General features: G+C 39.0%; 2 protein-coding genes across 3 annotated transcripts; one reads left to right on the forward strand and one right to left on the reverse strand.

Annotated features, from left to right (window-relative positions):
* The first annotated feature begins 187 nt into the window (after window positions 1–187).
* Window positions 188–26,686, forward strand: acad11 (acyl-CoA dehydrogenase family, member 11). The gene is made up of 20 exons (XM_028005272.1): window positions 188–509; window positions 594–693; window positions 1,431–1,556; window positions 1,845–2,006; window positions 2,094–2,258; window positions 2,340–2,481; window positions 2,579–2,703; window positions 4,416–4,522; window positions 4,917–5,028; window positions 5,394–5,471; window positions 5,629–5,767; window positions 7,635–7,742; window positions 9,772–9,870; window positions 24,332–24,401; window positions 25,004–25,089; window positions 25,171–25,242; window positions 25,364–25,518; window positions 25,601–25,717; window positions 25,945–26,054; window positions 26,283–26,686. Exons 1-20 carry the CDS (start codon window positions 388–390, stop codon window positions 26,395–26,397), a joined length of 2,310 nt encoding a protein of 769 aa, XP_027861073.1. The 5' UTR covers window positions 188–387; the 3' UTR covers window positions 26,398–26,686.
* ackr4b (atypical chemokine receptor 4b) lies at window positions 15,671–21,180 on the reverse strand. Of its 2 annotated transcripts, none has more exons than XM_028005276.1 (2): window positions 20,978–21,180; window positions 15,671–18,300 (listed from the first exon to the last, which is right to left on the reverse strand). In XM_028005276.1, exons 1-2 carry the CDS (start codon window positions 21,040–21,042, stop codon window positions 17,175–17,177), a joined length of 1,191 nt encoding a protein of 396 aa, XP_027861077.1. In that variant the 5' UTR covers window positions 21,043–21,180; the 3' UTR covers window positions 15,671–17,174. The 2 variants fall into 2 exon arrangements, with proteins under 2 accessions (XP_027861077.1, XP_027861078.1); XM_028005277.1 differs by having other exon boundaries at window positions 15,671–18,295; window positions 20,978–21,177.
* Window positions 26,687–26,709: the final 23 nt, after the last annotated feature.

Here is a 26,709-nt window from a genome sequence, read left to right on the forward strand (position 1 = left end):
CAGGAATATAAAAAGAATGTAAACATATAATTTGTAAAAACTTTCTAATTGAAAACACTAAAGGAATTTTCAGTGCTATTGTTGCAGCTATTTTAGATGGGTTTGAACATAAAAACTGCAACAACAAAAAAGGAAACTTGAAAGAAATATTCTTCACTACTTACATCTTCATTTAAGACTATAGCACTAAAATTGCCTTCATTTTTCATAAACAAAGTTAATTATTCACAAATCCCAATCAGTGTGGCACATAATCTTTGAAGTAGATTCAATGGTCAAATTGAATCTTTGAATAAGAAACCAACTTCAGCCCTGTGAAATGTTTGCGCAGTCCGCTCAGCTCAACAGTGTCAGGTAATGATTAAACCAGAAGACTTGGCCTGAGACATGGAAGACCAACCAACATCTGTGCGAGAACAACATAAGTTCAATGTTGGCAACCTTCAAAGATACCTGCATGAGAAGTCACTGGTATCTAAGAACAACATTCTGACCGTGAGACAGTACAGGTAAAATAACTAATTTCAGCAGTCTGCTTTCACTTTCCCAGTCACTAATGATAAGAATGCTAACGATATCCTTTATCTTTGCAGCGCTGGCCAGTCCAACCCAACCTTCTTGATTCAGACGCCTTCAACTAATTATGTTCTCAGGAAGAAGCCCCCCGGTGAGCTGCTGCCGGGGGCGCACAAGGTGAGCTTTACCCATGGGTTGCCAATCACGTGCGCAACAATGTTTCAAGACCTTAAACACAATATTGCACGTAAATTTGCTAACTTTCTGGATGCAGTTTTGTCTCTTTCCCGCAGAGGGCAGCAATGCAGCCCTATTTAATTTGCAGATTATTACTGGAACAGTGATGCGAATCTGTTTTATTCCGTCGATTTAACGATATATTGTTATTAATATGCGTTAATGACAATTAACGCATATTGATTGTCATTAACGCATGACAATGCCTCATGCTTTATGTGAGCATAAAGCATGAGGCAATTACCTCATGCTTTATGTGTGCAGTTGGTTGAGTTTTTTGAGTGAAATAGTAGTTCTTCTACTTTTGTGCGCAGATTTTTAAACTTTCTTCTCAAAATATATTTTTTCTTACAGAAATCTGTATTTTCACAATATTTAGAAGTGACAGTGCTTACACAGGACAGCATTGCAAAATGACAGTTAATTGTTTTTGCCTTGGATATCTCATCGTTTCTCCAAGCAATGATGAGATATAATGGCTGATAATCAGCTGTTTGACAGCCATCAGCTTATTGGAGAAGAGTGTAATAATAATTGGCCTGGTCAAAATCTTTATCTGGTGTGTCAACACCCAAGACTCACCTTTATTGTGTGAACAACCCAAATGTGGCCTTAGCGCTCAGAGGGCATTCCATGTTGCATTCAGTGGTGCTCACCTGTGTCCGGACATCCTGCAGGTGGATAGAGAGTACCGGGTGCAGACGGCTCTCTTCTCTGCTGGCTTTCCCGTTCCTCAGCCACTTTTGTTCTGCAATGATGCTGAAGTAATAGGAACAGAGTTCTATTTGATGGAACATGTAAAGGTAAGCATTTGAATGCATGCACTGTACAACAACATATGCATTTAGTTGATCTGTTTCACACAGTCCTTTTCAAGCGTTTTTTCTTGTATTTTATAATTGTGCACAGCTTTGTGTTGGACACTTAAATTCAATAAAATACGTGGAAATTTATGGTTGTAACATGATGAAAATGTTCAAGAAGTTCAAGGGGTGTGAATACTTTTGCTGCTATGCACTCTATGTACTACACAATAACATACCCATTCAATTTATTTTTATCTGTTTTTTTGTATGTTTTATCATGAGCAGGGCCGCATTTTCAGGGATTTTCAGCTCCCTGGAATGAGTCCAGCTCAAAGAACGTCCGTATATACAACTGCAGTGGAAAACCTGGCAAAGTTGCATTCACTGGATTTACCATCACTAAAGCTTGAAGGGTTCGGGAGAGGGCCGGGATACTGCAAGAGACAAGTTAGCTAAACACTTTGCAAGCTTTCTTAAATCTGTATGTATGTAGTCAGATTTGTAATGTAAAAAATTGTTGCTTCATTTCTCAAGGTGTCTACATGGACGAAGCAGTACACTGCATCAGCCCATAGAGACATTCCTGCTGTGAATGAGCTCTGTGATTGGTTGATGAGAAACTTACCAGATAAAGATGATGAGGTCACACTCGTCCATGGAGACTACCGACTTGACAACTTGATATTCCACCCAACTGAGGCAAGACTTCCTAGAAGGTTGTTATGACCACAGAATGCATTTTTCACCAATTACCTCATCGGTTGTCCTTTTTATGATCAGACCCGGGTGATGGCCTTGTTGGACTGGGAGCTGTCCACCACTGGGAACCCTCTAGCAGACCTGGCCTTTTTCCTCGTGCCTCTCTACTGCCCCACTGATCTGAAAATTAAAAGCTTTATATTCAACCTTAAAGAAGTAGAAGGTAATGCAAAATTAAATGTTGGTCGTGATTGTTATAATTCACACATTGTTCAAATAAAAAACAACATTTTATATATATAAAACTTTTCTCTGTGCAGGTATCCCATCACCTAGTGAGCTGATCTCCATTTACTGCAGGTGTCGGGGGATCCCATCTGCTTCCCTGCCGCCGCTGAACTTCTACTTGGCTCTGTCACTGTTTAAAGCAGCTGCAATTTCTCAGGTTTTCCACCACATCCAGCTGTGCACACACACTTGCCCTTGTGATAGAACTAAACCATATCAGTGTATGTTTTATGGCCACAAATTTCAGTGTGTGTTATTAGTGTAACACACACTGAACCTGGTGAACCTGGTCCACCAGGTTCCGAAACAGCTTTTTCCCACTTGCCATCAGACTGCTGAACTCTTAACTGGACTGCACTCAAAAACTGGTCTCCACTTCATACCTTGCACATATACATAGCTAAGTAACTTCCATTTTACTGTCAGTCCTGCACTTTATATTTTATATTCATATTTATATTCATATTTTATACTGTATTTTATTTTATTAGTAACCTCACAACATTGAAACCTCAAAACACTGTCCTGAGCCGTATGCAACGAAATTTCGTTCTGTATACACCCTGTGCATGCAAATGATAATAAAGTCAGTCTAAGTCTAAGTCTAAGTAAGAAAAATAAAGAATGAAAAAGGATGGATGACTTTTTAAAATCTCAGAAAAAAAACATCTTAAAATTGTGATATGCATTTGTATTCTGCTTTGCTGAGTCAATACTATGTGGTACCACTTCACTGTAGCTGAAGTTGCAACATGCTTAGGTCTTTTGGGGCCTTAGTAGAAACTGAAACTTGTTGCCCATTCTTCTTTGCAAAATAGCTTATTGTCAAACATGAGTGAAACGTTGCCTATGCTCTTGATATGATCTGGTGACACGTTGCGTTCAGTTACTTTTCAACAAACTCCCGGAAATTGTTGACTTTGGCATGAACGTCTGCTGGCATTGAGGCTAATGTGTTGCATTAAGCGTTAAAATAACACCATAAAAGCCCACATGCAAAGTAATTCATATTCATCTCCTTGGCAACTACCAGGGCATGAAGATGTAACTGCACGGTTCACAAGCCTCAACAGGGGTAGCAGTTTCAAAAGGTACAACCTTTTGAAATATAGTTATCTAGACGCACTATGGTAGGAAAATCTGATGAGGTAGCACAGATCGTCAGTACACTGTCGATCTTTATGCGTCCATCTATAGACTTCATCGAGCTTTCAGCCTGCGAATAGTTTTCCTCACAACTAGAGACAGCAATGTTTAATCTTTGGTTCTTCTCCTTCAGTATGAAATTATATTTAACAGTCAAAAATGCTTCCGAAAGAAGTAATTAAAAAAAGCAATGTAAGTTGCACCTGACTTACATTAGTGAGTCGCAGGAGTGGTCAAAATATGAAAAAAGGTGCAACTCAGGAATATACAGTAATTTGGTAAGCTTTGAGTGCAGTAACTTTCACTTGATTTTATTTTGGGGTGTCAGGCTAAAGCGGTTTGAACACAAATGCACTTTTCAGAGTTGTGTTTGTAAAAAAACATTATGCTTACCAGGTATCATTTATTCCCCTTTTTACAGCTTTGCATCACATTGCATATGTTTCTCATATGGCTGTAAACTGCAATGGCATATGTTACTATTAACCCACTTTTTTCTTTTCTTTCATCAATATTGCATAACATCCTCTCTACAATGAGCATTAGCATCTACCCAAATGGCCAAATACATTATTCGTATGCATCGCCTGGTTCTGTGACACTTGAAATATAAAATCGTACCACATATTGCATCCAAGCCAGTCCTTGAGTTACACCCACTCATGTTGTAATGACAGTTGTGAGTCTTTCACTTCAAATTATTATTTTTCTGTTTTATCGCAGGGGGTCTATGCTCGTTACCTGCTGGGTAACGCCAGCGCGCCCGATGCAGATCAATACGGCCAGACTGTTGAGCCTTTGGCTAAAGTAGCGTTGCAGTTAGCCAAAAGGTTAGTTCCACTAATGAAATGAAAAATGCACAGAAATCCACTTATTTTAAAAGTTATAATTTAATGTGAACACTGCGACGGACTGGTGGCCTGTCCAAGGTGACCCTGCCTCTCCCTCGTTGTCCGCTGGAGATAGACACTAGCACCCCTCGCATTCCAACTTGCAATAAGCATGTAAGATATTGAATGGATGGATGAATTTAATGTGAATAAACCAGTGTAATTATTGCCCACCATGGCTGACATCAAAAGGCTCGTTACCAGAATTTGTTGTTGTTGTAGGTAAGAATACTAATTGAATCCACGTGCCGACTGATCTTAAGCAAGCAGGAGTTGGAGCTTTGCGAGTGCATCCTGCCAACCTTTCACGTGTTTCCGATGTGTTTCCTGCCAGCCCACTTGCAGGTCCAACAAAAGACAGGCTGTTCCCTCAGACTGCCAAAGGCCAGGCTGTGCTCCAGCAGGTTAAAGACTTCATGCAGCAGTATGTGCTTCCTGCTCAGCAGGTCAGTGCCAAGAGCTTCAACGAGGACAGGGGGCATTTTATTTGCTCAGACAGACGCTTAATTTTGACGTGGGAAGATCTGACAGACCAATTCATCCGTGCCACATGAATTAGTTAATTAAACAGAGAAAACCATAAGTCTGTTGATAGTTTGCTTTTTACTGCACACAGAGGCCTCATTGTTCACTGAACATCAAAGAATATCTACTCACTTGGCTTTGTTGTAAAAGAACTGGGCAAAATACAGTTTAAGACTTGAGCAAATTAACCTTTTGTATTGCATGAGAAGGCTTTTCACTGATGAGAAAAAATGAGGATGGAATTTTTTTTTATTTTTTATCATAATGCAATTGTTTATTTCCTCAGGAAGTTGCAGAATACTACACTAAACATTCCCAGTCTCCTCTGAGGTGGCAAGCTCCAAAAATAATAGAGGATCTAAAGGTAGGCTGGAAGAATATACCAACTTTGTTGGACTTTGGATTTCAGTCCTTTTTCACCAGGTCTTTCACTGTTAACAAAGTCTACCAAAGTTGTTTTTGCCGTGGACTCAGCCTAGTGTCATTCATTCCTTGTAATAAATGTTGTTCTGTGAGCCCAGGAGAAAGCCAAGCAGGCCGGGCTGTGGAACCTGTTCCTGCCGGCGGTCAGTGGACTCACTCAGTTGGATTATGCCTACATTGCAGAAGAAATGGGCCGCTGCCTCTTCGCTCCCGAAGTGTTCAACTGCCAAGCTCCAGGTAAAAAAGAAAGCAACTAAATAATGTCATATCCTGAGGTGTTTTTGTGATATGGGGCTCATAAATGTCGCAATCATTTATTTATTTAAGTTACACGAATATATTAACTTCTCTCATGTTCTGTTGAAGTTGTCTTTGCATACCAAATACATTTTCTCCATCTGTCATAACATTTTTAATCAAAACTCAACCTGCTTAATCTTTTTCACATTTGTTATGACACAACCACACCTACAGGATTTTATGTGACAGACAAGACAGAGCAAGACATAACTGTGATGTGGAATGAAAATTGTACATGATTTTCTTTTACAAATAGAAATCCGTGAAGTCTGACTTGCAGCCTCCCTGATAACGTTTTGCTGCAATTAGAGCTGCCAGTCTTTTGATGCGAGTCTCCACTAGCTTTGCACATCTGTCAATTTTGCCCATTCCTTTTTGCAAAATTGCTCCAACTCTGTCAGATTGAATGGAGAGTGTCTGTGAGCGTCAGATATCACGTTTTTCCAAAGATTCGCAGTTGAATTTTGTTCTACACAAAAAGAAAAAAATAATAATAACACCTGGGAGACTGATGCTGCAACTACTGGGTTTCACTGAAATTCTGTGTTGGTTTTCAATGCAATGAATTAATTAATTTATTTTTTCCGAGGCACTTGAGTAGTACAAGAGTAAGAGAGTTCATAAAATTCATATACACTTTGTATGTAAAACATGCACAAATAGCAAAACGTGCAGTGCATTTATGGTGACTATGTGCTGTGTGAAGTACTTATGTAGTCTAAGTCCAGCAGTGTAGCAAGAGTTCATAGTTGGTCTGTGACCTACATTCCTGATTTGACAGGAATGTGGGTTGTGAAAGAGGAGGGAGACATGTGGCAAAGGTCAACAGGCCTGGATTCGAACCATGAGCATGACGGCCGCATCCAGGACAGCAGCCTCCACACACGGGTCTCGCACTCTATGCCTGTGCCACTGCCACACCCGGTGACACTCTTTTACAATCTCTGTGGTATTGTAGTCAAACCTCAGTACAGAACATGTTTTTCACTTACACCCCTTGTGGCCTCTTTGTCAGAAAGTCCATAATCCACAGCACTAAGCTGTTTTTTAGATTAATTTAAGGGAGCTTTTCTGCCAAGATGTGAGGTTGCCTAGTATTGAATTGAGGGGAAAAAAATCAGCAAGAAGAAACCTGGCTGTTGTGTTTTGAGGTTGCAAGTTCTCTAAGATTTTTGTGTCATCTACTCCTCTTTAAGCCTGATATGTGAGCTGGGAACTGGGAGTTTACCTCAGCAATGATGGAAGTTTTTCTCATCCACTCTAGAGCCTGTATATTAACACCCCCACATCACCTGTCTCTGGGATCCCATTATTTCTCCCATAACAGGGAAAAAATCCACTATGATTTGCACAACATAGATCACTTTGTTTTGTAGGGCAAAACATCAATTTATGATCTTACCCGATCCTGAGCACCTGCTTTCATGTGTTTCCCCTCCATGGCTGATTGTAAACTACAAATGGGACTTTCTTCTTCCTGCCACACTCCCATGGAGGCCAGATTTGTGAACTGCAACAATAATAGTTACAGATTCTCCCAGCTGACCTGTGGATATCCTCCAGAGTCCAATAGGCCTCTTGGCTGCTTCTCTCATTAATGTTACCCTTGCCTGACTTGTTTTTGTGGAGAGCCATGTCTTGGTATGTTTCCAGTTATGCTAACCTACCAAGACATAGGAATAATTTTTTTTAAGTCTATTGGCTTAGTTTATTAAGAAATATTTCTGATTAAAGAACTCCTCCAATAGAATGGGCGTGTAGAAGAAGCTTGTATAGAAACTCCATTAATGATGTTTTTCCACAGATACAGGAAACATGGAGGTGCTCCATATGTTTGGCACCGAGGAGCAGAAGAAGAAATGGCTGGAGCCTCTACTGAGCGGAGAAATCCACTCCTGCTTCTGTATGACAGGTATCAATATGATCAAGTATTTATTGGCAACCATACTGGAAAAAAATTTAAAAAATAAATAGCCTTGAAATCTTTTTAAAAATTATTTTATTGCAAATTTTCACCTAATAAAAATGTAGAAAACTTTTAAATTTAGTTCATTTATGCAGTGGGGAAAAATCTGAGATTAAGAAATAATTTATTCTAATTTGAAGTCATGACTTTATTAATGATATGCTTTTAAAGTGAAGGTGAAGTAAAATGAAAAGCTACAATTTAAACATACAGTCCAAGTTATTCAGTCATGAGTTAAATTTGATTAGGTTGCTAAATATTTTTTGCAAATGCAGCCACTCCGCGGGATCGAGAAACAGGAAGAGTAAACTTTCCAGTTTCTCGTTCTTTTTGTTTTTTGTGGCTCTTAGAAAAAGACCATCTTTTAACAGTAAAGGTCAAACCTCCTGGGATTAATCATCAACATTAAAGCTTCTCCTCGGTTTATGTGGTTTTGCATCAACAGTTTCCACTGCCTGAATATTTAGACTCAGCCACCGTTTATTTCTGCCAATGGAAACTGGGAGGTTTAGTTTAGTGCTCCCAGTTTTACTGGCTAATTGTTGAGATCAAAATCCTCCAAAATTTATCTGGATCTACATAAAATACGTAGATTCACAATTCATGGTAGATTTTTAGAGCAGAGGGATTGACAGTAAAAAATTAAGTATTTAGAAATTGGTCTGCTTTTTAAACTCTTGGACATAATATTCCCGGAAGACTTTATCTCTTTGTCTTCGGACCCAACCTCTCTCCCGACAGCTTTAAGCACAGAACCAGAGTTTATGAGCTTCACTTTGTGTTTATATTACTCAGGAGTTTTCCCCCTTCATTCTGAAGGATCACACTTCAGCTGTTTTCCCCTTCTTTTGATTTCTCTCTTGCAAACTCATTCACACCGTATCACTGTACTTCACTTTGCAGCCATAAATTTAAATATATATTACGATTTTATGTGATACATCATCAGAAGAATAAATTAAGTAGAAGATATCAGGTATGTGATTTTTAAAAAAAAAATATATATATATATATATATATATATATATATATTACTTTGCAGATAAAAATCTAAAAAGTCACATTTTTATTTACTTTGCTAATAAAAATCTAAAAGTCCAAGCAATCCCCTCTTTGCTTGGATGCTTTGAAATAAAATCCGCCTGCATATAATCTAATCTCGACGTAAATCCAGGTGGTCTGTGAAGATCTTCAAGGTTTTTTAGAGAACAAACAACATCGTGAAAACTGAGGCACACATGGTTGTTTCCAGTCTTTGAACATCTTACAGAGCACCGTTCCTGATAGGATTATAGCTGCAGTCAGCATGAATAACACATAATGGAGTTTATGGCTCAAACATGAAAAATCTGAAAGGCTTTGAGGGATCTGAATACTTTTGGAATAACCTGTTCTTTGTAAAGCAAGGCGTGAACACAAATGTTCACAGCTGAACTCATAAAGGGTTGGAAAGTTGAAAGTTCTGATCTATTCCTACAAAATCCTGCCGCTTCTTTCCACTGGATTCATGTGAATGGTTGTGGTCTGAAGCGAGGTTAGTCTACCCTCGGCCGCTACTGACACTAAATCTCCCGTTTCAAAACATCACCTGCCAGTGGCAACAAATACTGAGTAATTTCCATCCATGTACTTCCCACGCTGCCTGGAAATGGCGACATGCCACTTCTAGAGGTGATTACAGAGAATACAAACATCCCTGTGGTTTTTCTAAACACAATTGTTTTTTTTTTGTTTTTTTTGTTTGTTTATTTGGTTTCTTATGGGGGGAAGTTAACAGTTATTTCTTTCACCGGATGATGTGGGAACATGAATCTCTCTTTTGCTGGTCAATCGCTTACATTTTGGCGTTGAGCATTCTGTTTTATTTATATTAACTACTGACTGCGGCCTATGCTGGAATCTGAGCTTAAAACAAAGACACGGGAAAACCCTGGAAGTCTCGTTGACTCATTTTCTCCTAAATTCTTACCACCAGAGCCTGACGTTGCTTCCAGCGATGCAGCTAACATGGAGTGCAGACTTCACAGAGACAAAAACACCTACATCATAAACGGCAAAAAGTGGTGGAGCAGTGGTGAGTACGTCAAACGTTATTTGATCCTCTATAAAAGGTTTCTATCCTGTTAGGGAATCAAAATGCACTCAGAACACTTTAAACTTAATAAACGCAGAGCAAGTAGTTTTATTTGGAATAACAGAGCTTGTTTAAGAGCGTTTTATAAATGGAACAGACTCATAAAACGAGAGAATGATTTTGGAAGAATAAACCTGAAAATTTTATTGTCTCTCAGAGAAGGTTTGTCTCTCAGAGAGAACAAGCTGTAGATGTAAACAAGATGTTATCCATGTTTTTTAGCGGAGCCTTAAAGAGATGCATATGAGCTCAAAGTGCTTTCATATGGACAATAAAACTATTGTCCATATGAATATATCATTATATATCATACAATGATTATATATCATTGTATGATATATAATCATACAATGCTTATTATATAACATAAAACTTTTTTAATGAGCTCAAAAGTGTTGAATGTGGTTTGTTTTGTTGTTTGTGAAAAATAGGCTTTTAGTTTGCCAGAAGATAAATGTGGTAAAAGGTAATAGATTCCAAGTGTTATAAAGAATCTCTCCATGAGAGTCAGGGGAAATAAGTGTTACCTCTGATGTGAGTCATTCAAAAGGAGTGAAGTTGGTTAAAAAAAAAAAAACAGAAGGTAACGAGTGTAATCAGTAAATGTTGAAAGGCTTAGAAGCACTGCCTCCATTAAATTTGTCATTTAATTTTGATTCGTATGATTCTTTTTTTAATTGGCTTTAAAAGACAAACTACATTTTAAATATTTACTGAATTAAAAAAAATGCTCAACAGGATGATGTCACACAAGGCAAAACCCAACTATTAATTTGAGAAAAATTTCCTTATGGGGTGGGGGGATTATTTTCGTAAAACAAAGCAAAATACATTTAGCCACACCTGTGACATTTAAACCTCAAGTATGTTTATAACACCGCCCTTAACACACTCCAGCAGGCTTTAATCTTCTTCCCAACCTAAGCCAGGTGCAGCAGCTTTCACATATTGTGACAGCTGTGGTAAATAAAGCCTTTAACAAAATGTTAGTTTTTATTGCATCAGCGGGAACCCCGCACAAAAAAAGAGAAATATATAACCCTTAAATTAATAATGTGTTTATCACATAGGGAAAGAAATCCCATGTTAAATAACTGATTTTTAATCCGCAATTATTGGTGCGACTAATAATGTGTTTTGCTTTATTTAGTATCCAGGAACTTTTAATTAACAACCATAACTGTCTGTTTCCCTGAAGCGTGAATATGATGTGACACCTTTCAAAATGGGAAAGATAACAGAACATACCTTTCCAGTGCTGCAGAATGTGATAAGTTTAATGAAAGATACTAAAAAAAATTAATTTGACCGTTTTTAATTTTCTTTATTTTTTGGTTGCACTAGTAAGGTAATGATGTATGTCCGTTTCCGACTTGGATGTTTGCATTCTTTAGAAATGTTTTGGCTTTTCAGCTCATTACCAGCTGGACAAATTTATTACCGGTAGCATAGAATTTGTTTTTATTTTTTTTTAATTTTTGGGGGGCTTTTTCCTTAAGCAGTCTTGAGATCATTTGTATTTAGTCCAAATACAAATAAGTTCTTATACTGTAACAATTCAGCATGTAAATTTAAACAAAAAAGTTAGAAGTTCAGTAAAATTGCAGCATCTCTTCTGGGTGGGTTGTGTGTTTGTGACACAGACTGTCAGCAACTCCTGAAGAAATATTTCTTCATAAAAAATGTACTGAAACATTGGTAGACATATGGCAGCTAGGGTTTAATTTGCAGCAGTAGTGTTACAGCTCCTTGTCATGTTATTTCCCCAATAGTAAAATCATCACCTGTGCCGATGTATCTGTGTTTCTTTTTCTACAATGAAACTGTAGCTACTGTCTTACAAAAATTTACAAGTTCAACTTTTCTAACTTGTCCTGCGACAGACTGGCGACCTGTCCAGGGTGTATCCCGCCTCTTGCCCGGAACGTTAGTTGGAGATAGGCACCAGCACCAAATAATGTTTTTTTTGTTTATTTTTTACATTATTGGCACATTTTTACTTCACAGTGCTAATATAGATAATATTACTTTTGGAAAAGAAGTTGCAAAAAAAAAAAATGTTGAGACTAACTGAAAAAGTCAGACACAGTACAATTACTCCTGCAAGTGTTTTCCTGGCTCCTTGCATTCCATTAAAGCCAATGTGTGTTTTAATTCATGTCAGTAAATTGCTGCCAGAAAACAATTACTGGCTCAAACTTGCCTGTATGTACAGTCAGAGCAGCAATTAAAGTTTTAAAACAACTGGAGGTTTGGCTAACAAGGCCGGATGAGAATCCACGTTGAAGTTGCCACCACACACAACGAGGAGGATGGTATATCCATCCATCCATCCATTTTCTGTTCACCCTTGTCCCTAATGGGGTCGGGAGGGTTGCTGGTGCCCATCTCCAGCTACGTTCCGGGCGAGAGGCGGGGTACACCCTGGACAGGTCGCCAGTCTGTCGCAGGGCAACACAGAGACATACAGGACAAACAACCATGCACACACACACTCACACCTAGGGAGAATTTAGAGAAACCAATTGACCTGACAGTCATGTTTTTTGGACTGTGGGAGGAAGCCGGAGTACCCGGAGAGAACCCACGCATGCACAGGGAGAACATGCAAACTCCATGCAGAAAGACCCCGGCCGGGAATCGAACCCAGGACCTTCTTGCTGCAAGGCAACAGTGCTACCAACTGCGCCACTGTGCAGGATGGTATAAAGAAAAAAAAAATCTACAAAGCTCACTGTTGCACAGCAAAGAGTGGCATTTCTTTGGCACAACTATCATAACAACTATCATAGTTGTTATGGAAACAACCATACCCGGGCGTGTCCCTTGTTATGGGAGGCTTGCCAGAAAAATCCTTCTCTGTCCTACCTTCACCTTCACTAATGTAAATGTGGAGTTTGCAAAAAAATATTTTGGCTTTTAAAACCCAAATACTACAGAAGGAATTAATATTATTATCATATTATATAATATGCAATATTATATAAATCATATCCCCCCCTTTTATTTTCCTGATATGTGTGACCTGAAAGTTTGCCTCACATTATCATGAAAAAACTGGTTGTTAAATTGCATGTGAATACTTCTCTCCCCTGAACTTCTTTCTTCTTGCCATCAAACCACAGTTTATAGTTCAAGTCTGTCACACATCTGCATTGACATTCTTCCTGCTCAACCTTCCTCCTTTTCTTGGAGGCTAAAATGTCCTGCGATGGAAAGAATTTTGTGATGTGACAAAGATCCTCTGCCAGCATTTATATATCTTCCTGTTAGCAGGAAAAATGTGGGTGTGCTGATGGACGGGTTGTTGCTCTCTGTGACCCGTGGTTACTGCCCTGTCCTCGTTTTTTTTTAATATCCCTATGAGTCATAATATCCAAACTCGAACTGTTTGACTCCACTAAGTAGGAAACAAGACAAGTGAAACTTGACAGAGCTGTTGTAATTCAGCATGATTCCAAGGTAGTGTTGCTGTGGTCGACTCATTGTTTCCAGTAATCAATGCTGGTTCCTCAGCGACGTGTTCTGGGTGAGTCCCAGAGAATCTACTAGGGGGATTCTTTGGTTTGGTTTTGCCGTCTATTTTTCCATAATGAAACAGAAAGGAACTTCCTTAACCAAGGTTCCATGGTCAGGAAGAACAATTTAGTTTCTGTTTTTAAAGCACAGCTACTTGCCGTAGAAATACAATCCCGGACTTAAACCTATTAGAGTTCCTCCAAACCGTATGCATCACATAAAGATGCTCTTTTCACCTTCACCATTTCCCCCTGAAGCTGTTAGACGTGGTTTCTAAATGAAAGGGTGCACAGAGGTTGGCAATGCAACTCTGTGGTGTGGAAACTGTATAATTCTATCCCATGGGTATGATAATGCACTCAAATTACTCCCAAGCTTGCTATCTGTTATCTTCATGCTCTGGGGGGGGAGGCATCGTTACACAAGCAAAACAACAAAAAACGTTTCTAACCGCACATTTTTCTAGATGTTTTTTATCTCTTTCAAACTGTAGAATTCTGCACTTGTTTTTTTAATTTTTTTTTTATTTTGGAGGAATGAGGCAAAACACTCACCAGAAGAGAAGGGCCATGCATTCCATACGTAGTGCAATTCTTAAAGTTAATCTCAATTTTTTCTTTGAGTCCTTTATTTCATGTCTTTACTGTCACTTTAATTTAAATCTTAAACCTCTGAAGTGAGAACAAAATCTCAGTTTTAGTTTGTATTTTATTAGGATTTTATATTGTAGATCAGTACGCAATAGTGACAGAATAAAAATACACATAGTAGTTTTTCACTTTTTTATAATAAACAAAAATATCTGAAAGGTGTGGCGTGCTTTTGTTTTTTGCCCCCCTTTTTTGCCCAAAGTATTCAATTATTTGCTGCATAATTGAATACTTTGTTTGATGCAATTGAGCCTTTGTAAAATTGCTCTAGAATAGTGAGAGTGGATGGAGAGCACCTGCGAACATCAGTTTTCAAATCTTGTGGCACATTTTAATTTAGATTTGAGTGTAGGTCATGCGAACACTTCAGTGTAAACAACAGGATTGTGGTTCTACTGAGTGCAAAAAAAAGTCTCAGCTCCTTTTGCAGTTTCTACCAGGTCTTTTTCCAGTATAGCCCGCAGTTCATCCTCCTACTGACTCTTCCCAGCTTTGTGACCCTGCTAAGAAATAACATGCAAAACACTGTTCCGCATGCAATCTGACGTTCCTCCACGTTTGCTGGGTTTCCGGCATAATTCTGGTGAACTTCAAAACAGAACGTTTTGCGGCTTTTCATCACCAGAGGCTTTTTTCTGCCTGAGCTGTTGATGCCTGTTGCCAAGAGTAGCCATAGGCTTCTTGTCATCTCCTCTGAATAATACTCTGCTTTGTTCCAGACAGTCCCTTTCTAGATAGGTTTGCAGTTGTGCTGCAGTCACTTTTCATTTTCAAATGACGGACTAAACTCTTTGACATGTTTAAAGTTAGGGATGCTGCTCTGAAACCAGCTTTCTTTCTGACCCTTCTGATGTATGCTCTTCATGATGCTGTTTGTTGCTTAATGTTCTCTAAGAAACCTTTGAGGCCGTCACAGAAGACGCCACATTTATACTGAGATTAAACCGCACACAGGTTGACTGTATTTACTAATTGGGTGACGCCTGAAAGCGGCACAGGATTTTACAGTGAGAGGTTGCTTTGCTTTTCTGATTTTCATTTGTAAAAAATGTTTTTTTTCCCCCTTGCACTAATCTACATCACTTTGTGGTTGCAGTGGGACAATTTGTGAAGGTGATAATACTTTTGCAAGGTCCCATACCTCGTCTTCACATGGTTTTCTACTACAGATTTTGTTTTATACATTTTTACACTGCTGAGGTTTGGCAAAAATACATTTAGAGGCTAGACATCTGTCTTTGATGTACGAACCAATGTTCTTTAAGGATTTAGAGAGGCTGACTCAGGTGGGCTGATAGCTACTAAACACGCCAAAAAAGTAAACAGATTGTATCGTGTCTGTTGGAGGTATCTGATGTGGATTTTAAGACCAGGCTTTGCCAAGACAAACTCAGCCTTCTTTGTTGTCAAGCACAGAGGCTTAAACAAACTATTAAACATTGGACTCTGGCAACCCAGCACTCTGAGCCAAGATGTGAAGTGTATCAGGGTTGGTCTGGCATTATCGTGCATAGTGGCATCAAAAAAAATAAAAAAGCGAGATCTAGTGGGAGGTTCTTTTCCGCTGCAAATCATTTGCTCTTTAAACTTTATTTTATAGAAATAAACAAATATAAGTGGATGAAAAACAGCGGTTAGGCTTTAAGCTCCTCTAAGGAACATGCGACTTTGCTGTTTACTACTCTAATAGCATGGAAGGATCCTTCCTGCTGCGAGCTCTCCTGTCTTTGCTTGCCAAATGTTTTTCGACTCAATGGGTCACCCACTGTGCAACCGAGCCATCCGTCATCCCAACCCAAAGCCGCAGGATGTGATGAAATGCGATGCAGATGAGATTTTGGAAGACAAGGCTGATTGTAAAGTTGGATTGGAGTTGTTCTGAACGGTTCCCCTGAGCAACTTGTGATTCAGCTGCATTTAATTGTAACAGATGCATGTCGCTGGAGGCCTTATTTTTTTATTTAAGAAAATACATAATTTATACAAAACACATAGCTTAGTGCGTTTAACGTTATATTACATATTTTTTAGCCATTAAGTTATGTGCGGCTACACCTGTCTAGCTTGTATGATGGCTAATGCATGTATATATATATATATATATATATCAAGTAAATAGGCATATAGTATCAGAGAATTGTAGGTGTGCCTGTGGTAAATACCTGTAAAAAGCCTTCAACAAATTCCTCTTTTATTACAGTAGGATAATCACATGCTGTAAAATTAAGAATAGGGTTTCTGCTTTTAAGGCTTTTAAAGCACTTTAATATGATAATATTAGGCTTCAAGAAGTGATTAGCAAAGTCTTAAGAGTGACTCAATAGTTAACGTAGTGCCTTGCAATCAGAAAATTATGGGTTAGATTCCAGTTTCCTCCTGCCTCATGTTGACGTGCCTCAGGGCGACACACATTATTATACTGTAAGTTCCCCCATTGATTTTCTTATCTGTAAATAATATGTGGGTGTTTGTGACTAAAAGACATTTAGGGGTGGTTTTGAATAAAAAGTATATTAATTCAGGCTGTTTAACATTTTACATTTAAATGATTCGGATGAAAAATAATTGTTTTAAAAATGTAAAACCAGTTAATTTATGAAAATAAAGTATTTCATGCCCAACCCTCACATTAGGTGTGAGAGCACTTGTTGCATGCCAAAAAATAAAACTAAAATTAAATCATAATGATCTTAAACATGTTAAGTTCTAATTTAGAAAAATAAGAAAAATTGACCTATTAGTCCAGTTACATTCATCCATTAAGTCTCAATTACCTACCATCAAAATGGTAAATGTGCAGAGTTTGGTAAACTTTGCTTTAATTTGAATTGTGTGCTACTTCTGTGAAAATGTCTTAGTATGAGTCCTGTTTTATGGGCAATGATAGTTTGTGCAATGATAGTTTGGGGGTATCAATTATCGTGCCCTAAATATTTCTTAGCAAGAGATTTTTTACTCAATTTATTTTAGTTTGAGAATATGCTACTGCAATAAAAATGAATTTAATTTGAGGCTTTTAACACATATTGACCAAGAATGCCAGTAAAGGTGGCTAACACTGCACATGCTAAAGTCTCAGATAGTGAATGTGCTGGTGTCCTGGTCCTCCGAACCAGACTGAGACTGGTTCTGGCTCGCTGAGTGGAGTGCGATCTCCACCGCCGCCTCCTCGTTGACTTGCCTTGAGTGTCTTCCAAGTCTCTGTCCAAGGTGCTTGGCAGCCTTCAGGACATGTCCTCTGAAGGAAGACCCGATGAAGGCATAGAGGACAGGGTTGATGCAGGCGTGGGTGAGCGCCAGGCTCTCTGTCACCTGCCGAGCGTGGTCCAAACGCTTGCTCACTTCACAGTCCGTGACGAGGTGGTAGATGATGTCCATCGCTCGACATAGCTTGACCACGTTGTAGGGCAGCTGGGTGAGCAGGAACACGGCCACGACGACGAGGAGGACCCGAAGCGCTCGCCATTTCCGTTCTCTGCGCACCCCAGGAGCCTTAGTTAGCGCCCGGCCTATGCATGAGTAGCAGACCACCATGACCAGGAAGGGAACAAGGAAGCGGAGGATGACTTCCAGCAACTCCAGGGCAGCTTTTGCAGGTCGGGCCATATTGGTTGGGTAGATGGCCGTGCAGCTGGTCCTGTGATGGGAAGTCTTCACCGTGGAGAAGATGAGTTCAGGAAGGCCAAAAAAGCTGGCTAAAGCCCACAGTGTCGCACACACCAAAATCCACTGCCTTCTGACTCGGGTATCCGTCCCAGTTCTGCCTGCTGAGTTTTGGGCCACCGCCCGATAGCGATCCACACTGATGCATGCCAGCAGTAGCATGCCACAACTGAAGTTGGTGCTATAGAGGAAGGAGTTGAGTTTGCAGGCAGCCACGCCCAGCTTCCAGCCATGGACGGCGTCGGCGGCCCAGAACGGCAGGGTTAAGAGCAGCAGCAGGTCTGAGATAGCCAAGTTGAGGATGCACATGTCAGTCAGGGTCCGGAGTCTCAACTTGGACGTGTAGACCGCCACCACCAAGGCATTCCCAGCCAGGCCCACCACCAGAGCCAGGGTGTAGATGATTGGGAGGAAGACGCTGCCAAAAGAACGCACCGATTCTTTCTCACAGACGCTGTGTTCATAGTCGTATTCATAAGTATCATTGAAACTGATGTCCGCATAATCACTGGTGTAGAAGTCTTCCATGTTTCCTGCACTTGAAAAGAGCATAATATAAAGATGTGCTTAGTGAAATAGGAGAACATTTCACTGGCAGAACTATTCACAATCCTTAAACTTTCTCTCATTTTGTCAGAGTTGATGGAAAAGCCTATAGACTTGTATACATGCCAATGCTAGAGAAAACAAAATGTAGGACAATAACTAAGCACACAACCAGAGCTACAATAGAATGGTTTAGATTAAAGCATATTAATCTGCGAAAGGCTCTGTCAATTTTTTATATTATTAATTAGGCTGCTGTACTGGATTTTATTTACAAGTATCAGGGGGGAAATAAATGCACACCACACTTCTCAGAAATCTAATTATCAAAAAGGGAATTGACAAAACCTTGCATCATTTTCATTCCACTTCAAAATTAGGAGGTATTTAGTGTTGGTGTGTTACATAAAAGTCTCAATAAAATACAAGGAAGTTGAATACGTTACAGGGAGATGAATACTTTTTCAAGGCACTCTAAGTGGTGAAACAGGAAATGGGAAATCTGTTTGGGTTCAAAGGAATCTTCCCTGCCTTTCCCTAAAGTCTAGCCTTTGTGCATGTGTGTGGGCTTCAAGAACAACAGTAAACGGATCTCTGCAGAGGGTGATGAAAGAAAACAACCAAACTGGCCCGAAGAGCTTCTAATTACCTTTTGAGTTTGCTTAGTTTGCATGCAGCGAGCGATGCCAAGTGATCCGCAAACTTCAGGAAACGGCGGCTTCTGATTTATTGAATAAATAAATAATCTGTCTATAGACGTTTACTTGTACAACCTGTTGTGCAAGCTGATAACATCTATTGTAGGGTATTTAAGATGGCATGTTTACATCAGTTAACAGTGCAGTTTGTTTTTCCCACCTCAGTGTGATAATAGCTGCAGGGGCAATCCAGAACTGACAGGAAATGAGTGCAGCAAGGGATGAAGGTGACATGCAAACTTTTTTCAAACCCAGGATCCTGGCTCTGTTGCATGGCTTCAACAGGACATCCCATTATGTGAGACTTTTCAGACATATTGGTTATGATGTCAATGCTCATTTCCTGACACTTCATGCACATGTAGAGGACAATGTGTCCGGACAGTCTAACTGCCTCATACAGTAAAGTCTTTGTTAACCTTATAAGGCTGTCATCATTTTTAATAAGCTGAGTTCTGAGATCATCTTTAAATAAGCTGTTGGCTTCCAAAAAACCCCACTCATTTAAATCTTTTCTACTTCTACTTGCTGACAAAAGATCTAAATCAAAGATGGCTATATGAAGTTTTCATGGAGTACAAAGTCTTTCTTTTAAAACGTTGACTACATTTAATTAATTAATCAATTTTAGAACAGTGTCCTGCAGCCACAAATGACTGATGCTAAATTTATTTTTAATTTAAAAATAAACTGAGACAAATATGTATCAGTTATGATGTCTAATAAATAAGTTGTTTTAAGTGTATTTCTGCTTGTTTAGAAGCCGTCATACAATCCACATCCTTTTGGTTGGAAAATATGAACTATAAAGTTCATACATAAGGTATCAATTATGATACAAAAATAATTTGAGAAATCCATGATATTCATGAACATGTTTTTATTACTGACAGTCATTTCTTGAATCAGGATTTTGGTGTTCAAGAGAATCATTTATGGGGCGGACTGAATCAAATTAGAATCATCTAATTTGATTCAGTCAAAGCGGAGTTTAATAACCTGTCCACCCCAAAGGCAAAGCCTGTTATGAGACTGATGACATAATTCCTGAGGGAGTATGGGTAACCTCGATCTTCTTTTTGTCTGAGTGGACTTCTCGCTGAGACAACGGGAGTCTTGTTTTTTTCATGCAAAGTGTCCAGTTCTGTTACATAATGAAGTACGATGTTCCGAATGGGAAGAGTGACAGTGAATGTAGCAGATGTTCTTGGAATAACAGAAAAAATGCCAAGCATTTGCCACTGTCAACAGCTGCGTGTCACTTATAACAGGTTCAAACTTGCTGCCATTCTTTCAAAGTGCTTGTTTTAGATCTTACAAGCCAATTACAGAACAATTGTGAAATGTTTTAAAGGTGTTTAAAAAGGAGTTGTCAGGAAGGTTTACACTTTTAATTTTTGATAGGTATTTTAATTTTGCATTAAATTTATGTTTTGCTTTACCTATGATACATAGATACTCCTGGTATATATTGGTTAGTTTATTAAGTAATGCAAATATCTTTTTTTTGTGCCTTTTTTAAACCTTTTTCTTATTTTATTCTAGATTTCTTAATTAAATCTACTTTATATAAAATGTTCTATTGCTGATGCTTTGGTGTGAAGTTGTAGCATCAACATTCTGATTTGATTTTGCTCTGAAAATGTTTTTTTGCAAATGCAAAAACACTGGGACTTCTCACCATGGCTGCATTTGTGAGGTAATGATACCAAAGCAAACATTATGACTTCACTCTAAGTTTAATAACGTCATAAAATCTTCGAAGCAGGACTTTGACTTTAAGCCCAATCGTAAATCAATCTCTTTCCTATTTGAATAAACACAAGATTAATTTCTGTGCTAAACAGTGTCCCAGGAACATAAAAAGGGATTTTGAATTGAGAATTAACAGAATAAACTAGCATAACCAAGCTTTTATACTATTACTCTGCCAGCTTAGTGTTAAATGGGTCAAATCAGAAAATGTCTTACCTGTTGTCAGCAGTTTTTTTTTTTCTTAGAGCGGTAAGGATTAGAAAAACCTCTGCGAGCCGCATACAAACTGTAGCCGAGTCCAGAGGAGGTGTATTAGTGTTTTCACCAGGACTGAAGTGACTAATTTCTGCTGCTCAGCCTGCTCTCCTCCCTGCCCTGACTGCACGAGGAGCGTGTCCCTTCTCCACGTAGCTCTGAATACATGTGTGTGCGTGTGTGTGTGTGTGCTCGAGTGTCTGAGTTTGGGTCATTTCCTGAATGCATAGTTTGGATGACTCAGAATCCCATAGTTTTTGTTTGTTGGTCCATGCAAAGCGTTATGCAAGGATATAGATAGAGTTTATCTAAAAAGAATGAATAACTCAGGTCTTTCATTCTTTTTAGATAAACTCTATTTTTTTTCTTTGTCATTCAGAGCAGGGAGTGCCAGTAGGAGCTTTGCTGTGTTTGTGAAGGTTTGAAGTAATGTGTGATAATTCCTTTCATATTCTAATCCTATCCTATTTATATTAGGTAAATAATCTTTTGTATTATTTATTATCATTTGTTTTGTGTGTTATGTATTAGCAGTTGACAGTAGGGTGGGTGTGGTTGCTATGCAGTGTCACTGGCAGATTTGCTCTATATAGGAGGGTTAAATTACTTCTGTTGCATAGTTTTCTTTATTGATTTAAGGCATGATGGATCATATCTGGTTCGGGCAGACAACACACAGTGAACAATTCCTAGTTAGGAATTTTTATGACTTGGAATGAATGTATTATTAAATGTGAATAAAACATATTTTAGAGAGTTGTTGATTTGTCAGGAGTCTATGGAGATTTTTGTTGAAAGTTTCAGAAAAATGGAGAGGCATGCAAGACAGGAAGAATTGTCAGGATAGAATCATTTCAACGTAGTATACATCATTGCAATGTCAATAACTGCTTTGCAAACAAAAAGAACTGCTTGGATGCAGTATTTCATTGAATGTCAGTTTTCTTGTATTCACAGTCTTTTTGTCAAAATATATTTAGCCAGTTGGACAGACTCAATATACCACATACTGTATATCTGTTTTTCTAAAACTCCAAGAAAATGGTGGGATGAATGTAGGAAAATGTTGGTTTGTCATAGCTGATACTGCCATCAACATGTTCTGCAATATTACCACAAATATTTGCTTTCCTGATATTGTCCAGCCTTGATTTGATTGATTGTCAAGATCATAAAAACTGATATTTTTTGGCTTCAAGTGGCCGTCTCGTCTTTGTGGGTTTAAGTGTTGTTACAGTCCAGCAATGAAGTTATGAATGACCAGGATGTAAGCAGCTGCATATGTGAAAGATTGGATCTTATGTATTTGTATGCATTACACTATTACTAGCAGATCTGTTTCAGAAGCTGTTAACCCAACACTGTGCCAATGTTTTTTTTTCGTTTTTTTTCCCATCTGCTTCCTCAGAAATTCCAGATTGTTTTTTAATATCCTTCAGTGCCACATTCCTCGTCTTTCCCTTGCTTCATGTTTGTACACTTATACACAGTGCAAACAAACCCAACTTGTTTGGGATCAGAAATTAAATAAATAGCTAAATATGAGGAAAAAAAAAGGTTTATCTGACAACTAAAAAATTTCATTTTGAAGGATGATTTAGTGACTTAAATAAAAAAGAATAAAATGACATGTTTGGGTGTCAATGCTGGAGTCTGGAATGTCTGTTTTCATTCCGGTGTGGATGGGACTTGTTTGGGCATGATCACCTCAGATTGTGGTCCATGTGACTTATGTAAGGGTTCAATGAGAAAGTTGAACCTGTCCTCGGGCCAAACAGGCTTTCCTAGATGTGTTTTTTATTCTTTTTTTTTTTTACTGGGTGGAGCTGTTTGTATATTTTGTGTTTGTGGTTACAAGGCTGGTATGATCGGTTATTTTTGCAGTTTGTTTAGTAACTAACTACACATCTGTCACACCGAATTGGTTGAAAGCGTTTGCATGCAGTCGTGCTGAGATTACCATGCTGTGATTTCCATAAAACACTCACGTCTTCTCGTCTGTTCCAGTCTGGTGACCATATGTCTTGTCCTTAGGGGACAGTTTTTCCAGCTGGGCAACGATCTTTAAAGAGGAAGTCAGGCCATCAGTCCTCGCCATGTACATTGGGCCTCATGGGCGTGACCTGAAATGGACCTCTAACCAAGGAAATTCCAAAGTAATCTGTATTTTTTACCAATCAGCAGTTTGGAGTCACGCCTCTCAGGCTGTAAAACGCTACAAAAGGCAAAATGTTTTTGGTAAACATGGCAACGAGACAGAAAAACCAAAAGGAGGGCACTTTTTCAAAGCTTTCAGTGAACAAAGTAAAGAAATCCTTCAACATTTTGGAGACAGTAACAATAACAGCGCTGGGATCAAACATCTAAACAGGAAATGCCTAAAAATCAAAAGAAAAGTGCTTCATATAAAATACTGTCTTTTTAGTTTTGAAATATAAATTTCTCACCCTTTCTGGAATACTGCATTTTTTGATCATATCACTTTTTGTAAAATTACAACTCCAAACTTTAATGTACTTTATGATATGATTGCCTGTTCATAAAGTGCAAGAATCTGAAAAGTGTAGTGCACTTCTGTATTCAGTCCCCATGGATCAATGAATTGGTGAACTTTTCGCTACAATTGCAGCGAAAGTTTTTTTTGTAGCTCATTTACAGGTTGATATTTTTACTTTTGAGAATGAATTCTGCAGATATGGGTATTATTTTCTAATTAGGAGATGTCTAAAGGCAATTGTTTGGGGTGGGTTTTATTTTAGGGGTATCAGACTGAAGGGGTCTGAGTACACATGCATGCCACACTTTTCATATTAAGAAATCTTTCAAATGTCCACTGAGGTCATTCATATCTCTATGCTCACTGTTTTCAGTTTGTGACATGCTGAAGATTCCTATAGAATCTTAAAATTCAGCATGGAATAGTGCCCTCTAGTGGTAGTATTGAAATGCAATGTTGGGGGGGATTTTTGTGTCAAGAAAATAACCAATTTTTGTTTAATTTCAAACAAACGTGGTCTGTTCCCAATAACAAGCTAAAACCCCAAAAGAATCCAACTGCGGAAATGTAAATCAACCTGTGGCTTTTCCCCGCTGTCGGGCCGTTAATCTCTCTCAAGGCTCCATCCAAGCTCAGCACTTCCCAGGGAACAACAGGGACTGTTTTCCAATCATATTCAGGTCATAAAGTGGTTAAGGTCATGGAGCATGGAAGGTTCAGCTCGTCTTTTTTTTGTTTTTTTTTTATGGTCCACCGCGATGACGCGACTAGACATGCATCCAAATCTAAATCAGAGTTTCTGTGCTCTGTGTTTTCAGGTGCGGGCAGTGCCAGATGTAAAGTGGCCATCGTTATGTGCAGGAGCAGCTCTGAGCATGGCCACAGCAGGTCAGCTGGGTTTTCAGATGTTTTTTTGATTTGTTTGCTTATGCTACACATTTTATACATTTTTCTAATTTTGCATAAATTATCAGATTTTATTTAATTCATATTTTCCAGTTTGTTAAATAGTTTTAGCTCGTTGTGTGTATTTTTTCGCTATGGAGCCCAAAAATCTCACGTTTTCAGCCCACAATGTGAGGTTTTAGGTTGCAACTAAAATTTGCTGTTCCTGATTAAAGTTTACTTACTTACGTGCATTTACTTTTAAACACTAATCTTCAGTGTTTATTCGCATATTTACATTGCATAAAGACATGATGTAAAAAAAAAACAACCCTCGTAGATCTGCATCTCTCTTGTCTCTACAAGTATTAATGGAAACAAAATCTATTAACAGTCACACCCTCGATATAAAACACGTTGTCCTTGTTTCCAACTCCAAGTTTTAAGTTCCAACACACCCATAATTTTTTTGGCAGAGAATTGATGACGCATTACCACCAGCGGTAACAGCTGTAAAATTGATTTAACGTTAGTAAAAATCTAAAAATTGATTAGCTTTGGATACGTTTCATTATTTAAGGGCGTTGTTTGAACTTCTTTCTCAGGCACGGCCAGCACAGCATGATTCTCGTACCTATGAACACGCCGGGCGTAAAGCTCATCCGACCACTCACCGTGTTCGGACATGATGGTTGGATCGTCTCTCAGTATCCCCTATTTGAAAGTTGAACCGATGTGATGTGGTTTACAGATTCTTCTTGTTTTTTTTCAGATGCCATCCATGGTGGCCACTTTGAGGTCCACTTTGAAAACGTGCAAGTCCCAGTTTCCAACATGATCCTGGGTAAAAAGCTCTCCCGTCTTAAATAGGAGCGGCACCTTTTGAAGTCTTGAGAAATTGATTTGTTTTATGGAAGAGAGGAAGTAGCCTCATAACCTTCCCCCACTCATATATTTTCCTCCAGGCGAGGGCCGAGGGTTTGAGATCGCTCAGAGGCGTCTGGGTCCAGGCAGGCTGCACCACTGCATGAGAGCTGTTGGCTGCGCCGAGCAGGCGCTGGAGCTGCTGTGTCAGCGGGCCGCTTCCAGGCGAACGTTTGGGAAAAACCTTTACCAGCATGTGAGCAAGTCACACAGGCATTTCCTTCTGCTGTCAGATGAAGGACAGGTTAAATAATCTTGTGTTTCTGTGATGTTTGAAGGAAGTTGTCGCTCACTGGATTGCAGAGTGCCGCCTGATGATTGAGCAGACCCGCCTACTGACTCTCTCCGCTGCTCATGCCTTGGATACTCTGGGCAGCAGGGCCGCTCGCAAACAGGTAACACTGTTGGTAGTTTGTGGTTCTGGTTTACACATGAGCAGAAATATTGAATCCCAGTCTCAAATCCACCTGTAAACACAAACATTAAGCATGTTTTCCTTTACTGTAACTAGAAGGGATTCAGACTGACAGCTGTTCAGAATGCTCATTACCTAATTTGCAAAACTAAGCATTTAAATTATGATTAGTAGCATAGCATGCTAATGCCACAATCTGTCCTTTAGATTGCCATGATAAAGGTGGCAGCAGCCAGGATGGTGTGTAAGGTGGTGGACTGTGCCATCCAGGTTCATGGAGGCGCTGGAGTGTCAGGGGACTTCCCTCTGGCGCAGATGTAAGTTTTTCTTTACTTGCATAGAAGTGCATGTGAATAAATCATCATGCAGTGTGTTGTACTTTAAGTGGTGATCTGGATGATTATGGCTTCCAGCAAATGAGAACCCAAAATGGTTTTTTTTTTTATTATTATGTAATGAGTTTCATTACATACAAATTCATTAGAAGATGCACTTTTTTAATTCCGATTCACCCTTCTGATTGTACTGTTCCTCTCGTTTCCCAGGTACTCGTATGCACGAACTCTGCGAATCGCTGACGGCCCTGATGAGGTTCACCTTTCTTCCATTGCAATACTGGAACTAAAGGATCAGCTAAAGCAGGCACGGGCCAGGCTGTAAAATTGATTCAATAACGCTTCAAACAAAAAATTCTAAGCAGTCCATTAACTCTATTTTAATATTTCTAAAAATGCAGGAAAAAACGATGCTCTGCACACCTGCATGCAGGTTTAGCAGTTTGTTGGGGATAAATGAATACTTACTTGTGGTGTTTGAATGATTAAAGTAGTAAATTGCAGAACTGTGAGACAGTTTTTAGGTGGCTGGGTAAGAAAGTAGATGAAGTATTTTTGTGATCAGATCTTTCATGTGGGTGAAGATGAAAATGAAATAAATTGCAACTAAATTAGCAGTGCTTTTATCAGTCATTGC

The sequence above is a fragment of the Xiphophorus couchianus genome, chromosome 21 (assembly GCF_001444195.1).
Source record: "Xiphophorus couchianus chromosome 21, X_couchianus-1.0, whole genome shotgun sequence".
Lineage (NCBI taxonomy): Eukaryota > Metazoa > Chordata > Actinopteri > Cyprinodontiformes > Poeciliidae > Xiphophorus > Xiphophorus couchianus.

Excerpts from the sequence above, each read along its gene's own strand:
- acad11 (XM_028005272.1), top strand. The coding sequence starts at position 388 with ATGGAAGACCAACCAACATCTGTGCGAGAACAACATAAGTTCAATGTT. Across the intron at positions 25,519-25,600 it reads GGAAAAACCTTTACCAGCAT|GAAGTTGTCGCTCACTGGAT; the intron begins GTGAGCAAGTCA and ends TGATGTTTGAAG. Across the intron at positions 25,718-25,944 it reads GCAGGGCCGCTCGCAAACAG|ATTGCCATGATAAAGGTGGC; the intron begins GTAACACTGTTG and ends TCTGTCCTTTAG.
- ackr4b (XM_028005276.1), bottom strand. The coding sequence starts at position 21,042 with ATGCGGCTCGCAGAGGTTTTTCTAATCCTTACCGCTCTAAGAAAAAAA. Across the intron at positions 18,301-20,977 it reads AAAAAAACTGCTGACAACAG|TGCAGGAAACATGGAAGACT; the intron begins GTAAGACATTTT and ends GCTCTTTTCAAG.